Source organism: Phyllostomus discolor, chromosome 8, assembly GCF_004126475.2.
Source record: "Phyllostomus discolor isolate MPI-MPIP mPhyDis1 chromosome 8, mPhyDis1.pri.v3, whole genome shotgun sequence".
In the NCBI taxonomy this organism is placed as follows: domain Eukaryota; kingdom Metazoa; phylum Chordata; class Mammalia; order Chiroptera; family Phyllostomidae; genus Phyllostomus; species Phyllostomus discolor.
In genome coordinates, this window is record NC_040910.2 from 57149763 (window position 1) to 57167130 (window position 17368).

The 17368-nt window shown below is 52.1% G+C and overlaps 2 protein-coding genes across 3 annotated transcripts in view; one reads left to right on the forward strand and one right to left on the reverse strand.

The window, feature by feature from the left end:
- The window catches only part of ZNF879 (zinc finger protein 879), a 175669-nt gene that overhangs the window by 113052 nt on the left and 45249 nt on the right, over positions 1 to 17368 (forward strand). The gene's annotated exons all lie outside the window — the stretch shown is intronic.
- On the reverse strand, positions 4503 to 17004 carry GRM6 (glutamate metabotropic receptor 6). Of its 2 annotated transcripts, XM_036032751.1 has the most exons (11): positions 16732 to 17004; positions 15890 to 16511; positions 13177 to 13393; positions 12769 to 12904; positions 12120 to 12274; positions 10811 to 10951; positions 10509 to 10709; positions 9073 to 9218; positions 8366 to 8989; positions 5714 to 6025; positions 4503 to 5017 (listed from the first exon to the last, which is right to left on the reverse strand). In XM_036032751.1, exons 2-11 carry the CDS (start codon positions 16409 to 16411, stop codon positions 4820 to 4822), a joined length of 2652 nt encoding a protein of 883 aa, XP_035888644.1. In that variant the 5' UTR covers positions 16412 to 16511; positions 16732 to 17004; the 3' UTR covers positions 4503 to 4819. The 2 variants fall into 2 exon arrangements, with proteins under 2 accessions (XP_035888644.1, XP_035888645.1); XM_036032752.1 differs by lacking the exons at positions 4503 to 5017; positions 5714 to 6025; positions 8366 to 8989; positions 9073 to 9218 and adding an exon at positions 9878 to 10331.

Sequence of the window (17368 nt, forward strand, 5' to 3'; positions counted from 1 at the left end):
TAGGAATATCTGGGGAGGAAGCCCTAGGCCAGACTGCACAGCCCAGGGTTCGGGACTGGGAATATAAAGCCTCATAACTCCTGACTGTAAAAACCAGTGAGGGTGAGGGTGGCAGAAGGAACTGCCAATCTCTCAGGAGAGTCTGTTTAAAGGACCTACGGGATCCTAGAATGTACACAAACCCACGCACCCTGGGAAACACCCCCAGGGCAACAGTTAGAGGGGCACCAGTTGCATAAGTGACTGGAAGTGGACTGAATGCTGAATAAGCCTCCAGCAGTCAGGCAGTGACAATACCCCCTTTCTGACCCCTCCCCCACATACAAAGCCACAAACCATGAAGCTGCTTCCCTGTCCTGGTGAATACCTAAGGCTCTGCCCCATACAACATAACAGGTGTGCCAAATCTGAGAGTCAAAGCAGCTCTACCTAATACACAGAAACAAACACAGGGAGGCTGCCAAATTGAGGAGACAAAGTATGGCTCAAGTGAAAGAACAAAAGAAAACCTCAGTAAAAGAACTAAACAAAATGGACATAACCAACTCTGTAACCTATCAGATTCAGAGTTTAAAACACTGGTGATAAAGATGCTCAGAGATCTCATTGACTATGGCAAAAGCATAAGGGAAGAAATAAAGGCTACACTAAGTGAAATAAAAATCCACAGGGAAACACAGTGAAGGGAAAGAAGCTGGTATTTATATCAATAATTTGGAACATAAGGAAGAAATAAACATTCAACCAGAACAGACTGAAGAAACAAAATTAAAAAAAAAAAAAAAACCAAGAGAGAATAAGAAGACTCTGGGACATCTCCAAATGTGTCAACAACTGAATCATAGGGATGCCAGAAGAAGAGGAAAAGAAAGAAATTGAAAACTTATTTGAAAAAATAATGAAAGAAAACTTTCCTAATTTGGTGAAGGTAATAGACATACAGTCTAGGGAGCACAGAGAGTCCCAAAGAAGTTGGACCCAAAGAGGACCATGCCAAGCCACATCATAACTATTTTTAAAAAGATTTTATTCATTTAATTTTAGAAGGGAAGGGAGGGAGGAAGAGAGGAAGAAAAACATCAATGGGTGGTTGACTCCCACGTAACCCCCACTGTGGTCCTGGCCCAGAACCCAAGCATGTGCCCCAGACTGGGAATTGAACTGGTGACCCTTTGGTTTGAAGGTCGGCACTCAATCCACTGAGTCACACCAGCCAGAGCCATATCATAATTAACTTACCCAAGGTTAAAGATAAGGAGAGAATCTTAAAAGCAGCAAGAGAAAAGGAGACAGTTACCTACAAAGGAGTTCCCATAAGACTATCAGCTGATTTCTCAAAAGAAACTGCAGGCAAGAAGGGGCTGGAAAGAAGTATTCCAAAAGATGAAAAGCAAGGACCCACAAACAAAATCACTCTATTAAACAAAGCTATCATTTAGAATGGAAGGGCAGATAAAGTACTTCCCAGATAAGGTAAAGCTAAAGGAGTTCAACATTATCAAGCCTTTATTATGTGAAATGTTAAAGGGACTTATTTAAGAAAAAGAAAAAAATCAAAACTGAACATTAAAATGACAACAAACTCACAACTATGGACAACTGAACCTAAAAAAAAAACCAAACAAACAAAAACTAACTAGAACAGGAACAGAATCACAGAAATGGAGATCACATGGAGGGTTATCAGTGGGGAGGGGGAGGGGGAAGAATGGAGGAAAAGGTACAGGAAATAAGAAGCATAATTGGTAGGTACCAAACAGACAGGGGGAGGTTAAGAATAGTATGGCAGATAGAGAAGCCAAAGAACTTATATGCATGACCCATGGACATGAACTAAGGGGGGGTTGCTGAAGCAAGAGGGGGTACCAGTAGGAGGGAGTCAAGGGAGGAAAAAATTGGGACAACTGTAATAGCATAATCAATAAAACATACTTAAAAAATCCCATCACTTAAACCAAGCTTTTTGTAATAAGAAAAATTATTGGAAAATAAACATCCATGGATCTGTAGTGTTAGCATCTTTCTCCCGATGCCTACACTTGCCTTGCAAAGGGGACTTCCCAAAATATATTGGGAAACAAGAGTTTTTAGAGCCATCCTATGTTATCTACTTGAATTAATCCTCACCATGGACACAACTGTCCCTATAACTGGTCCCACCTGGAACTCCCGGCACAAGCTCTGACAGGCATCAGAGGAGGACAGATATGCCCTTGTTCATTTATTCTCACACCACTCACACCACACTAGTGCATCTGACTTTCTTAGGGTTAAGGAAGTACAGACAGGAAAGAAAAAAAGCTGTAATCTGAGTGTGACACCCTCAGGTCCCAGGGGACAAGATTCCAAAGAAGATGCTCTTACACAAGTAATTTCATGGGGTAGGGGGGGTGCGGCACCTGGTCCCTCTGCTCTCTCCTGACCCCGGCAGACCCATCTTCTCTCACAGGGCCCTCATCCAAGGTTTATCCCTCTGTGCCACGCTCAAGTGGCTCAGTCTAGCAGACAAACCCAGGATCTGCTCTTGTGGAAACTGCTGCTCCCCAACTCCAGCCCACACGTCAGTCAGGGGTCCACACAGTCTCACACATGGCCCAGTGCCTAAGTTCTGGTGGCTGCTGATCAAGGGATGAAAATCTCACTCACACTGAGTCTGGGACTTCTGGCAAGATGGAGGAATAGGTGGACGCACCGTACTTCCTCGTACAACCAAGATTAGAAAACCAATAACTTACAACAATAATTTACTATCAGAATAACACCCAGATCCGGCAGAGGATTTATCTGAATGGAAGTCGGGCAGCCAAGAAGTTGAAGTAGACGCGTTCATCCGGACTGGTAGGAGAAGACGAGCCGGGCGGGCGCGGGGCTGGCTCGGGTCAGCGGCGCGCGGAGGTCGGGGGAAGGTTTGGCGCGAAATAGGCGCAAAAGCCATCCGGGGGCGCAAGAACGCAGCGGTGATCCCTGAGTACGCAAGCTGCGGCTGGCAGACCCAGAGGGGTAGTGATTGTGGACCAGGGCAGAACTCGCGGCCCAGAAGCCCAGACAAGGGTCTGAGTCCAGGGGAACGGAACTACCGCCATTGTTTTCTCCCGCCTGCTCCCGCTCCCGCCCCACCCCCACATATTACGTCACAATCTAGCGACTGGGGTGCCCAGCCCTGGTGAGCACCTAAGGCTCCGCTCCCCATCGTAACAAGAGCACCCAGACTGGAAAAAAAAAAAGGAGAGATAGGGGAAAAAAAAATATGTTTTCAATAGAGCAGATCAGTCCCCCAGGACTCATCCTTTTGAGCGACCAAGAATTAGCCAATCTATCAGATGCGCAGTTCAAAACACTGGTGATCAGAAAGCTCACGGAACTGGTTGATTTTGGACGAAATTTAGATGAAAGAATGCAGATTACCATAAAACAGATGCAGGAAGACACACGGAGGAGAGCCAATAGTGAAAGGAAGGAATATGAGTCTCAAAACAATACAGTGGACCAGAAGGAAGATAGAATCAACCAAGCAGGAAAGCATGATGAAATAAGAATTCAAAAAATTGAGGAAAAGATTAAGAGCATCCAAGACACCTTTAAACGTTCCAATATCTGAATTATAGGGGTACCAGAATCGGAAGGGGAAAAGCAACAGATTGAGCACGTATTTGAACAAATAATAAAGGAGAACTTCCCCAATCTGGCAAAGGGAACAGTCTTCCAAGAAATCCAAGAAGCTCAGAGAGCCCCAAAGAAGTTGGACCCAAGAAGAAACACACCAAGGCACATCATCATTACATTAGCCAAGGTAAAAACGAAGGAGAGAATCCTAGAAGCAGCAAGAGGTAAGGGGACAGTAGCCTACAAAGGAGTTCCCATCAGACTGTCAGCTGATTTCTCCAAAGAGACCTTACAGGCAAGAAGGGGCTGGAAAGAAATATTCCAAGTCATGAAAGACAAGGACCTACATCCCAGATTGCTCTATCCAGCAAAGCTCTCATTTAGAATGGAAGGGCAGATAAAGTGCTTCTCAGATAAGGTCAAGTTAAAGGGGTTCATCATCACCAAGCCCCTATTTTATGAAATGCTAAAGGGACTTATCTAAGAAAAGCAGATAAAGAAAAGACATGTATAGTAAAAGGAGAGCAAACTCACAAATATTAACAACCACACCTAAAGCAAAACCAAAAGAAACTAAGTAAACAATTAGAACAGGAACAGAACCACAGAAATGGAGGGCACATGGAGGGTTAGCAGCAGGGGGGTGGGAGGAGGAGAGAGGGGGAAAAGGTATAGAGAATAAGTAGCATAGAATGTAGGTTGAAAATAGATAGGGGGAGGGCAAGAATAGTACGGGAAATGTAGAAACTAAAGAACTCATAAGTATGACACATGGACATGAACTAAAGGGGGAAATGTGGGTGGGAGGGGGGTACAGGGTGGAGGGGAGAGAAGGGGGGAAATGGGACAACTGTAATAGCATAATCAATAAAATATATTAAAAAAAAAAAAAAGAAAATCTCACTCACACTGCAGCATCTCAGCTTCAAACCATAGGGCATAAGTTAAGTCCCGCCCAGAAGTAGAAGCCTCTGTGTGGCCATTCCCCGCCATTAGGAGAAAGTCTAGTCTGCAGTGAGGAAATAGGGTACCAGCCAACATGCACAGAAAAGCAGGGATAAAATTGGCACATGGTCTAGGTCTTCCCAGAGCCAGTTGCACCCTGCTGGGCGTGGCCTCCTGGAAGGTCTCCTCTGAGTCACTCTTCCCAGTTCCCATTGTGATGCAAGGGAAAGAAAAGGAGAGAGAGGGAGTGACCATCCTCTTCTCCCCCTCACTACTTGGGGGCCTCTGTGTCCTCACCCTTGGGTGGGGCTACCACTGTGGAGGTTGCTTTGAGGCTCCGCTTCCGCTTTTGCACGTTCTGCTCCGGGTGGAACAAGATGACGTAGGTTTTGGGTACATAGAGCATGCCGAGGGACACTGACGCGCTCAGGCTCAAGGACACAGTCAGTGTGGTGGTTTGGATGTAGATCTGAGCCACAGAAAAGGGACCAGGTGGGATTGAGCTCTGTTCTTTCCAACCCCCACCCTTACACAGCCTGGGGATGAACACTTGGAAAAGGACAACTACATAAGCCAAGGCCCTGTGGCATGAAGAAATGCTAGTCATGGGCAGCTCTGGTGTAGGTGGGAAGGAGGGTGAGTGACACGTCTCTGGTGGACCAGTGGCTGAGGGAAGAGGGTTCCATTCACAAAGAGTGACACCTGTGGAAATAGTCCATATGCCTAAAAGGGCTAGAGGATGTTCATGAATGAATGGACATGTTTTCACATGCACAAATCAATGAACAAACTGAGACTGAATAAAGGAGTGAGTGGACAAACGCATGTATGAGTAAACAAATGTTCTACTATACACATGAATAGATGAGTGAATAATGATCAAGCAAGTGGGCCAATAGATGAAAGGATCAGCAGGTAGAAAGTATATGAAGAAGTAATTGAATGAAAAGTTGATCAATGATTAGAAGCATGGATGAATGAATGAATAAACAGAGGGCAACAGGAAAGACAAACAAGTGAATGTGTATTTAAGGACATGAATGCATCAAGCAACCAGGCAATCATTCCTGTGTGTGGCCCAGCTCTTGGGACAATGGAGCCCTACCCTTCCATGGACAGGCAGGAAACAAATGAAGAAGCAAAACCAAGGGGAGAACAAAATTACCTTTTCAGCTGACTGGGCAGTGCCAAAGAAGATAGGCACAAAAGCTAGCCAGATGATGCAGGTGGTGTACATGGTGAAGCCAATGGGCTTGGCCTCGTTGAAGGTCTCGGGCACACCACGGGCCTTGATAGCATACACTGTGCAAGTGACCATGAGCAGGAGGCTGTAGCCCAGGCAGCCAATGAGAGACAGATCCGACATGTCGCACTTGAGCACCCCTCTGGCTTGCTCTGGGTCCACCGTCCGCTGCTCCTCATAGTCAATCACGCTATGTGGGGGCTGGGCCCCCAGCCATGCAATCACTCCCACCATCTACAGGAGACAATGTCATATCAGGGACATACTCAGACTGCCCACCAACTGGGGTCTCTGGCAAGTTAGGGTCCCCTGGAGGCCCCTGAGCTACTGGGTGGGATGCTGAGGTCCGAGAGAGCTGCCCTGGAGAAGAGAGGGCCTTGCAGGAGGGTGTACCCAGGGGAAAGCCTGTGACACAGTCCACTGCAGAGGTATAGCTGCAGTGGAGGTATATGCTGGCCGCATCAGGGCTGGCTGGGGAGGGGCCCCTAGATGTCTCCTTCCTGTATTCCACTCATTACCAATGGTGTTTACTGAGCCTGTCAGGTGCTGTGACTGAAGGCAGAATCAGAGTTGTGGCCCTAAATACATCTTCTCCATCTGCAGAACAGGAATCCTCACAATCTATTGCAAGAACACGATGCCAGCGTGCAGGGGAGTGGTGCCTGAACCACTGATTAAGGGCCAGGCCCAGCAGAGATGGTCTGTCCTCACAGCCGCCAGTGAGACAGCCTCACCTTCACTCTGTGAACCTGAAACACTGGCTTGTTTCCAATGAGCAGTGAGGCAAACCTAGTTCCCGAGGACCCCACTCCTTCTCCAGATCCAGAGAACTATCACACGGGACTGGATGAAACCACGTGTGAATGCACCGTGCAGCCCCAGTGAAGAAGCCCCTCAGGGAGCCTCTTGTGAGAGGGTGAGGAGGGGATGCTGGGCAGTGGGAGGTCATCAGAGGAAAACAGGTCCTAACAGTGAGGAGATGGAGTTTGAATTCCCTCCATGATGGGGACATGACCTTGAGCCAAGGGAAGCTGGGAGCAGGAAAGAAAACACCTGTATGAAGTCAGGGCCCTGGAAGGGCTGCCATCCGTCCATGCAGGTCATTACCCGTAGGAGTGCACCAGATTTGGGGGAAGGGTGTGAGGGAGCAGGTGGGGCAGTGCGCCTGGATCAGGCCTGTGCGATCTAGAGGAAGGGGCACTTTATAATAATGTGTATGACCAGAAGGAACACCTTTTTGTGATTCTCCCAAAGTCAGCCACTTCCTGAACAAGGGACTAATAAAATGTCACACTGCCCACTGTCTGGGAAGGCAGCATGGAGGGCTTCTTAGAGCGAGGCTCCAGATGGGGGAACAAAGTTTCCCATGGACAACTAAAACTCAAGGCCTATGATGTGCAGGAGCAGCAAACAAAATGTACCACAGTGATTTTGAGACACCTGTAGTTGATAAAGAACTAGGATCCAACACATATAACTAACAGGAAATGATCAAAGTGTAGGAGCAGGCAGGCACAGAAAATACTGTTGCCACAGTTGGCTGCACCAGCCATGAAGGCGAGGCTAATTGAAACAACAGTGGGGGAACATTGTACACCCATCATTTTGGTAAATAACCTAGTGAAGTTTCAAGTGCACCTCTTAGAAATGGTCCAAGGTTTCTGGAAATGAGGGCATAGTGTGGGGAGTCCCTAGGTGAGCTGGAAGGGCACTGAATGTAGTCTAAGCATCTCTCTGGGGTGCTGGGGTGAGGTGCATGTGGGGGTTTTGGGCAGGGAGGCATGAGATGCCTTTTTTGGATGAGCTGGGCACTGAGATTTTGGCAGCGATAGAGGAAGCACACGCCCTGCATGTTCAGGAAGAATCTTCTAGCTGTGAATGACATGCATGGAGGCCTGTGGGTGGGAATGAACGTGGTCCATGCATGACTGGGTGGGCAGGAGGGCTCACTTAGAGTGGAAAGCATGCTGTCCACTGGCCCTGCGAACCGGACTGGCTCTACAATGTCACACAACGTCACACACCTTTCTCTTAGCATCTTTGCCCAGAAAATACCCAGGGCTTCCCAGACCACGGACTCATGTCCAAAACTGTGGTACTGCTGTCTTATATGAATACCCCAGGCACTCTGCTTTTGCTGCACACACATGGCAAAATCTGGCCATTCATAAACAGGATGTGCCACGCCATGGCTACATCATGGCCACGTCATCAGGGCCCAATCCTCTCCCCAGGCCTGGACCACAATAACTTCCTCTCTGGAAACAGATTCTTTGCTTTGGAAAATTCATCAGACATCTCTCTGCTCTATGTGTATATGGGAACCAAGTTGTGGAAGAGCATTGCTCAGTTTATGAAACTAATTCTAACGTTGCCGCTCCCACCTTCTGACCCATTTTTCTTCCAGGAGAAGTGGAGGAATGGCTGGCTGCTCTTCCCGGAGTCCTCCTTCCAGGAGATCGCTGGGGCCCTATCTCCTGAGGCTGCATGTACTATGTATTTCCAAAATAGAAGAGTGGTTGAGTGGAGGTCAGGGTCCCCCTGCCCCCGCACCTTGGGAGCCTGGAGACTCACCTGCACGGAGGTGAGGCTGAAGGTGATGACAAGCTGCGAGGTGGGGCTGATGAAGGGCGGGGGCGTGACCGAGCGCTTCCCCTGCTCGAAGATGCGGTAGATGCGATTGGTCTTGGTAAACAGGGCAGAGTAGCTGAGGGTGGTGCCCAGGCCAAGGAGGAGCCTCCGGGCGGCACAGACAGCCGCCCCAGGCTCAGCCACCATGAGGAAGGTGATGGCGTAGACCAGGAAGATACCAGTGAGCAGCACATAGCTAAGCTCGCGGCCCGAGGCGCGCACAATGGGCGTGTCGTTGTGTCTAATGAAGGTGGCCACGACGGCGGAAGTGGCCACGATGCCCAGCGCTGCCAGGAGCAGCGGCGGTGCGGCCCAGGGCGAGGTCCAGGTGAGGCGCACCACGGGCGTCGGGCGGCAGCCTGTGCGGTTGCGGGTGGGCCGCATGTGACCCGGGCAGGCCTCGCACGTGAACTCATCGGCCTGGAAGAGGTACCCGTCGCAGGCCTCGCAGTGCCAGCAGCAGGGCACGCCCTTCACCATCTTCTTCCGTTCGCCTGGCCGGCAGGGCAGGCTGCACTGGGATGGCGGCACCTCCCAGGGGTCTCCCGCCCACTGCAAGGCATCCACCTGCAACCCGGACACAGGGGTTGAGAGCCCACCATGTCTGGCGGGGCGCCTCCCACCCCTGGAGCTCAACACAGGCCACTCACATCCAACTGGAGCGTCTCCGCCCACTGGCCCACCGCCTGGTAGCCGCCGCTGCCTGCGCTGCCGTTGGCCGCTTGGTACTGGAAGATGTCGTATCTTCCCGGAGCATCCCCGTTCTCATTGAACATGACTGGGGTACCTGCGCTGCCTGGAAGGAGAGACTGGCATCCTCACCCTGTTCTCCAGCCCGTCCCAGGAGGACTCCTGGAGAGGCCCAAGGCCCGGCCAGGATAAAGGAAGAGCACACCAAGCACACTCAAAGATGCTCAGCATCATCAGGGAAATGCCAGTCAAAACCACAGTGGGAGACCACTCCTGCCCATGAGGACAGCCCCTTTTCAAACAGCAGGAAGTGCCAAGGATCAGCCAGGATGCAGAGAAATTGAAACCCTATGCTCTGCTTGTAGGAACATAAAACTGCAGTCACTGTGGAAAACAGTATGGTGATCTCAAAACACTAAAAAGAATTACAACATGATCCAACAATTCCACTTCCATGTATAAACTCGAAGAGAATGCAGGAAGTCAAAGTGATACTTTACACCCATGTTCTTCACAGCATATTCACAACATGAATGGAGAGCGTCCTGGAGACTGGTTGCACAAGAATGTACACAACTAAACTGCACACTTAAAAGTAGTTAAGATGGTGAATATACTGTATATGATTCGTGTATGTTTGCACAATTGAAAAAAGAAAGCTTAACCAGGTGAAAGGATGAGCTCACACTTGTCCAAAAGTCTGAGTGTTGGCATGAAATTTGTACTAATTTGAACAATTAGCTTTATTTCTTTTAGAAGCTTTTTCTTCCAGCTTATGGAGCTGGTCTGGAGTGAAATGCAGTTGTGCTGTTTAGCAGAGAGCTTGGTAGAGAAAAGGTGCTCAATATTTAGTGGAAGAATAAAGTTTTAATTTTCTAAAGGATAGCAATTGTACTCGGGGTGTATCTCTCCCCACAAGCCATGAGCACAGCCATGTCCATCTGGGTCTTTTCAGAAGCACTGACCATGTGCCAGGCCCTCTGCATCAGACTTGCACCTTGTGCTCAGGCAGTGCAGGGCCCAGCTGGGCTGGCAGCATGCCCACTTCACAGGCAGTGCCTCTTCACTGTCTGCACTGCTCTGAGAGACTGGAAGCCTCTGAGCTTTGCACACTGGGGGTGAGAGTTGTGTGTGACCTGCTGAGGGTTCCAGGCAGAAGGAGTCACAGAGAACTTCTCCAACACCTGCATTTTTTAAGTTGGGGCAAGAGGTGGGGAACCTGAGGAAGGAGGAGGGTTAAAAAGTGGTCCCTAGAACTTGGCTCAAGTCCCCAGCTCTCAGGCCCAGGTGCTCCCTGTACCATGCTGCCTCTCCATCCCTTTGATCCTGATTCATTCCAGGTCTCACTGAGAAATCCATTTCAAGGGACTCACACAGGGGCTCTGGCACCACTCACCGTTGAAGCGGACTGCCCGAATATACTGCAGCAGTGTCCGCCCATCTGTGGGCTCCATCGCTGGGCACAGGCCTGTGTGCCCAGGACAGAGCGCCTGGTGCATGCTGTGCAGGGCGTGGGCAATGGCGTACACCGCGTCAATCACAAACTGCACCTTCCCCTCCTGCTCGTAGCCAGAGTCCCGGCCGATGCGTTCTTCACCTGTCCTAGGGATGCCCAGAGGAAGTGTGCCTGGACCCCCATGCCCAACCTGGCCTCCCACCTTCTCCCTCGCCTCTCTTGCCTCCCTGGGCAGCTCTCACCTGTGCATTTGCGGGTGGAGTCGTCTGACTGAGCACCTGAGCTGGTCAGTTTGCAGTTAAAATTCTCTTCCCAGAACTCTGCAAACCAGATGTTCCGGCGGTTGTTCTCCAGGGAGCGTGTCATGAAGTACTGGTCAAACCCTGACAGGAGGGGCAGAAGGGTGGCAACCGTCCAAGCTAGCCATGGTTCTCCTGTGTCCCCTTCACCACTTGCTCACTTTGCAGCTGGGAATGCCCATGTGACCAACTTCTGGCCCATAAGTTCAAAGACCTCTGGGGCTTCTAGGGTAGAATTTGCATCCTGATGCAAACTGGGAGCCTCACTGCATGAAAGACTTTTATGTGCACCTTCTTTCCTAGTTAGGATACTGCTGCCAATATGTAATGGATGGAGCTTCAGCAGCCATGTTGTAAATAGGCTGCCACAAGCATGGAGACACATAACAGCCACTGAGGGTGGTGAAACATAAAGGGGGACAGAGCTCAGGGCTTTGAGACCATCACTGACTCACTGCCTCACACCTGAAGTCTTATGACAAAATGCTTTTATTGCTAAAACTACTCTCACTCCAGTTCGCCACTTGCGACTGAATTCATTCTAAGGGGAAAAAAGGAGTATGAGGTTGAATGTCAGGCTCAGCTGCTCCTCCTCCTGGTGGAGCTGGGCATCACCACCACAGCCACCAGCCTGGCGGCTGCGTGCGGCATAGCATCACGCCCGTCGTGCATACCTCAGCTGTGGACTCAGCTACATGCTGCTTGCTGGCATCTTGCTCGTCTACACCATCGCCTCCCTCATAGTGGCTGAGCCTGGGGCCCAGGTTTACAGGTAGCCCTGAAGTCCCCCATCAAGTTGTTGTGAAGTGAACACCCTGCTGGATTCTTCCAGACAGTCACAGGTGGGATGGTGGGAGGGGTAAGAGGAGGGGAGACTTCATTACTTGGAGCAACTGCACGGTGTGTCCCATGTCCTCGGTTTCTCTCCCTCCCACTCTCACCTGAAATCAAAGTGCTCTTGCCAGGATGAGAAATATGTGCGTTGAATTAAAAAATAAAACAAAGCAAAAAAAACACACACTAACAATTCTCCCCCTGTACGGTGGGTGTGCTCTCCCTCGTTTGCCAGCTCATTAGAGCACTGCTTGGAGGGATGTGTTGACCGAACCTCAGGTCAAGAGAACCTAGAACTCTTAGTAGGCATCTGGATGGCAGTGTGCTTTTACCAATGGGGGAAATGAGTGGCCCAAGACGAACAGTGGGGAAGGATGGGGTGGGGGGATGAGGTGTAGGAGGGCACCCCTTCACTCACCGTCAATGGAGGCTCTTTTGGGCAGGATGGTGATGGCCCCTACAGCCACGTCCTCCAGGTCCAGGATGGGGGAGGCCTTGGCTCCCCAGCTGTCTGAGCCGACCCACAGGAAGTGGCTCGTCAGGTTGGCCTGGTGTGCAGCCTCTAGGACCCTCCTGGTGGGAGTAGGAATGGGCTCAGTAAAGGCCTGAGATCTTCCTCCGATAGACCTCTCTCCACTCACCCCATTCCACATCAGTCGTCGGACTCCCATTTATCATGGAAAATGGGGTGTGGGGTGTTTAGGACCCTTGTCCTGGGCTTCTCGGACAGTCAGGAGTCCAGCCAGGCTCTGGCCCAGGCTTTCCCTCTTGTTCTGTGCACTGTAACCCACTTCACACTGTCTGGAAGGAGGGCCTCCCTCCTCTTGCAGAGCCTCCTGCTGCCTCTGCCCCCAGGGTTCCTTCCCTGATGCTCATTTTCTGCACTTAGATCTGCCCACAGGTCTCCTTCACTGTGAATTATAAAAACGGACATGTATTCTTGTGTGTTCCCCTGGCTGGACTTGGAGCTCCTCCACTCAGACCAGCCCTAGCTCATTTCTGGGGCAGCAGGCAGAGATGGCAGCAGGGGCAGTGTGCAGGGAGGGGAAGTAGGGAGGATGTCCCACCTGATGTCATCTTCGCTGGCAAAGATGATGATGCCCCGGGCGTTTGGCGTCTCCATGAGTCGCCTGATCACCTTGTTGAATTCTCCCGGCTTTGGTTCCCTGGGAATCTTGATGGACTGTGCTATACAGACCCCCCCTGGGTGTCCAGGATGCCAAAGTCAGCTCTCGTCCATCCCACCCACCCACTGAGTTGCCACTGTGTGTGACTGTAGTGTGATCCTCAGGGGCCTGGGCCCTTCCTGCCAGGCCATGAGGCAGGGCTGAGGTGGGAGCTCTAAAGGAAAGGGGCTCCTACCCACAGAAGATACCATCCAGGTTCCCCACCACAGACCAGTGCCCCCTTCTCATGGCCCCTGGCTCAACCCTGTGTGGGCTTTTTGGTGCTTCCAACCCTCCTGCCCAGCTCACCAGCCTCTCGGGAGATCTGTACAAAGGCCTCAACCCCGCTCTCGCCATAGTTGCCCTCAGAGGCCAGCGTGGACACGTAGTTCCATCCCAATGCCCGTACAATGTCCACCATGGCCTGGGCCTGGTAAGAATCAGGGGGCACCACTCGGGAGAAGAAGTCGTAGCGTGTGGAGTCGCTGAGCTCAGGGGCTGTGGAGGCATAGCTGATCTGGGGGATCTAGAAGGAGAAAGGACACCTGAACTGTGGATAGGGTTAGTGATCCCAGAAGGGAAGGTAATGAGTGCCCAGGATGCAGCTGGGGTCACAAAGGGTTTGGGGTGGGGACCTGAGCACCAGTGGGAGTGGCCAGTGGTGTGGGGAGAGACCTGCTCCTTGTGACAGGGTTTGATGAGTAGGGGACATATGAGGGTCTAGGGAAGAGCCCCACATCCAGTTGTGCAGGGTGTGTCAGAGCAGAGGAGCAGTGGGAGCGCACATCAGCCTGCAGCCAGTCCAGCCTCTAGATCTAGGCTTTGTCTGCCCTGGAAAGGGACATCTTTGCCAGCTTCTGAGGAGACCCTTTCTTATCTCATACAAAGAGGCAGTCTGTGTGGGTGGGGGCAGCCCCAGGAGGGGCAGATCAGACAGGGGAGCAGGGGAGGGGCATGTGATTCAAGGCTGTGTCTAGCCTATAGGGAGGGGTCTGTTTGGACCTGGGTTTGTCTGTGTGCAAGAGGGCAACTGCAGCAGGGACTGACAGCTGAGCCGACCCTGGAGAAGGCAGACTGCACCGGAGGGAATGGGCAGGGTGATGGCAGAAGCGAGGAACGGAGGGGAGGGAAGCTAGCAGATGGAGGGGTGCATCAGAACCGTTTTCAAGAAAGACATAGTCACAAGGGAAATATGAAGTGCGAGCTGGGTGAAGCTCAGAGAGAGGGAAGGTTTTGGAAGGATGGAGCTGGGCTGGTCTAGGGAGGACAGGGTTGTTTGAAGCAAGGCAGAAAGAAAATGCAGAGGGCGAAAACCTATGGAAAGAGGAAGACAGCAGGAGGAGGAGGGAAGGAGTGAGGGAAGAAGGAAGGAAGGAGGAAGAGATAAAGGGAAAAACAAGAAAGACAAAGAGGGGAAATCAGAGAAAATGAGGCAGAGAAGGGCCTGCTTGCTGCAGCACAACTAGTGACACCGTGGTTGTTCTGGGCACTCTCAATCGTTTGGTTTAGTCTTCAGAAAAGCCTTCCAGGTTGACTGTCCTTAGGAAAAGTGGTTTAAAATGACTGGGAGCACAGGATGTGGTTGAGAAGTGAACTCAGAAACTCTTATCTTTGCTACTGGACCAAGAATTGCAAAGCAGCCCCCAGGGAGCCAAATGGGGCCCATGATTGCGCTTTGTGCACTAGTCTTCATTTTTTTAATGTTTAAATTCGTACCAGTGTCTAAAATCTCAGGGTGCAGCACCACCTCAGTTCTGGCTGGGCTGGCAGCAGTGGGCCCGGGGCTCACAGGGTCCTGCTCATTCAGTTACAGTCCCCATGTGGACCCTAAAGGCCCTGGAGTTTCAGATGCTGCACTCAACCCAGACGGAGAAAGACAGAAACTGGAGCTCCAGGCAGGGAAGGAGACAAAGCCCACAAATGTGACTAGACATAGGCTGGTGAGGCAACTCCCTGTCATCCCCTGCATCCACACACACACTGGGCAGCCACACAACCTCTCTCTGTGCCAACTAGAAGGTGCTTCTCTATGCTCTGCACCAAAGTGGTAATCCAGCAGAAGCTGGGGTGGGAGGGATTAAGTGGCTGCAGATGACAGAAAAGGGCCCAGAGGAAAGTCCCATCTAGTGCCATGGAGTCTATACAGAGTACACTCCTGGGATAATCAGAGAAACTCAAGACACAGAAGTCCCTTGCTGGGCCAGACCCTGATGGAAGCAAAGCCTCCCTCTCTTCTCAGACAGGAAGGGGCAATATTCCAGTGAATGGACAGAAACTCCCAGCTCTAACGCCAAAGACCCCCTAATCCCTGATTCAGCCATCTCCCCAAATCACTGGCCCTCAGATTGCAATGGAAATGCTGCCTCCCTCAGAAGACAATTCCCAAGGGACAAGGGCTCCGTGGGCCTGTCTGAGCCTCTAGGACAGGGCAGGGCGCTGCAGACAAGGACTCTAGAAAGGAGACCCCAGTGCTATCCCTTAAGAGAACTTCAGAGACAGGCATTTGAAATTGAATTTGAATGATGATCAAAAAAGAGGAGGAGGTAGGTACAAGTCCTTCCAGGCCCACTCACTCCCAGAGAAGCCAGGAACTTGTCCCAGTTGCTCCACCGGAAGGAGGGCCTTGATGCCAGGAGAAACTTGCTCCTGGTCACCCAGAGCTCTCCACAGGGTCCAGGGTCAGGACCTCCATGCACGGTTGTGCAGGGTGTGCCCCAGACTAGGACACCGGAATAAGCAGCAAGTGGGGTCTAAAGCCCAGTGCGCCCTGCTCGTTCCGTTCAGCCGTAGGCCCAGGAGGTGGTCGGCTGCCTCATTCACACAGCAGCTGTGTGCGGTTCTGGGGTGGACCTGGCTCAGGGTGGACTTGGCTCAGCCCGGCGTCTGGCTGGACCCACAGGATTTCTTTGAAGCAGCTATTTATGAATTGGAGTGATTTCTGCAAGGAGACTAGACTTCAGTCACTTCAAGGATGGGGACGGGACAGAGGGGCTGGACACTGAACTTGGTCTGCCGCCCTCACCGCAAACAGGCGCAGCACGTTGGCCACCATGATGGAAACGGAGCTGGCCGAGGCGCCCACGACAGCCACCACGCGCTCTGGGGGCGCCCTGCTCAGCGGGGGGACCCCGCCAGGGCAGCGCAAGGCTGCCTCGTCGCCATCCCCGCGGCCTTGGATCAGCGCCTGTACGAAGCTCAGCGCCTGCTCCAGCGCATACGTGTCCCGAGAGCAGGTGTCGAGCAGCCGGGCGCCCAGGCGCACGCCGGGCAGTAGCGTGGGATCAGCGTTGACACGGTCTAGCGCGTACAGCATGGCCTCCAGTCGATGCACTCCCTGTTCCTTCTTCAGGGGCCCGCACGGCCTGCCCGCCGCCCCGCGTGCGTGCACCGGGAATAGGCCGCCCAGCGTGAGGCCTCCCGCCAGGCGCACGGAACCCGCCGCTCCCGCCGCGCCCGCCGAGCCCGCCCGCGCCAGCAGTAGCACCAGCACTGGTTGCAGCAGCGCCAGCAGCGCGGGCTCCAGGGTGCTCCTCGGCCCGGCCATGGGCTCACTGGCTGGGGAAGGAGAGCGGATGGGGAGGACTGCACCGGAGAACGCTCCCAGCGCCTGGCAGGGAGAACTAGGGAAACACGAGCCTCGGGGCCTAGGGAGAGAGAGGCGAGCAATAAATGTTGACTGAGCCTATCCGGACACCCCCGCCCGCCCCCACCTTCCCGCTCTCAACACCGACTGAACCTTATCACTGGGATCGCCTGCCCGACCACTGTCTCCGGTGCGCCAGCCCTTCCCCTTCCCCACTGGACCACTTTGCCTGGGGCCCATCCCTAGAGCACACCCAGACGCCCCTCTGTTGCCACACTCACCTGTGCCAGCCGCTGTAGTGTCAGGAAGCAACTGTGACAGACGCAAATCGAGAGAGGATTTAAGGATTGTGGGGAGGGCTGAGAGGCTGCCCTGAGAGCAAAGACCCGCCTCAGCCCCGAGCAGGGGTATGCGCAGAACTGGCTCCACATCTTTCCCTCTCTCTCCTACTCCCTGGGTCTGCTCCTGTTCTGTCTTTGGATGTGTGTCTGACCTGACTCTCTCGGGTCGTCTCTTACACACCACTGCTCTTCTCTCTCTGGGTCTGTTTCTCTCTCCATGTCTGTCTCTACTCTTCTCTTTCTTCTTTCTGTGTCTCTCTGACAATTTTTCTTTATTTGTCTCTCTCTTTTATCCTTTTCTCTCTCTCTTCTGGTCTTTCCTAGCCACCAGTTTCCTGGCTCCAGCTGCCTAAGGCACTTCCCAACTTTCTCCTTGCAAAACCTTGCAGTAAACCCATGAGTTGAAGAAGAAAGGAGCCCAGGCTGAGTGAGCTGTGTGGATCTGAACAGGAAGAGGGAGAGCAGGGCTGGGCGGGAAGCGACCAGGGGGAAGCCCACTTTTAATATTAGCAAGGACTCTGCTTAACACACCCACAATGACCTTGCAAAGAAGAGACTTTTACCATAGCCCCATTTT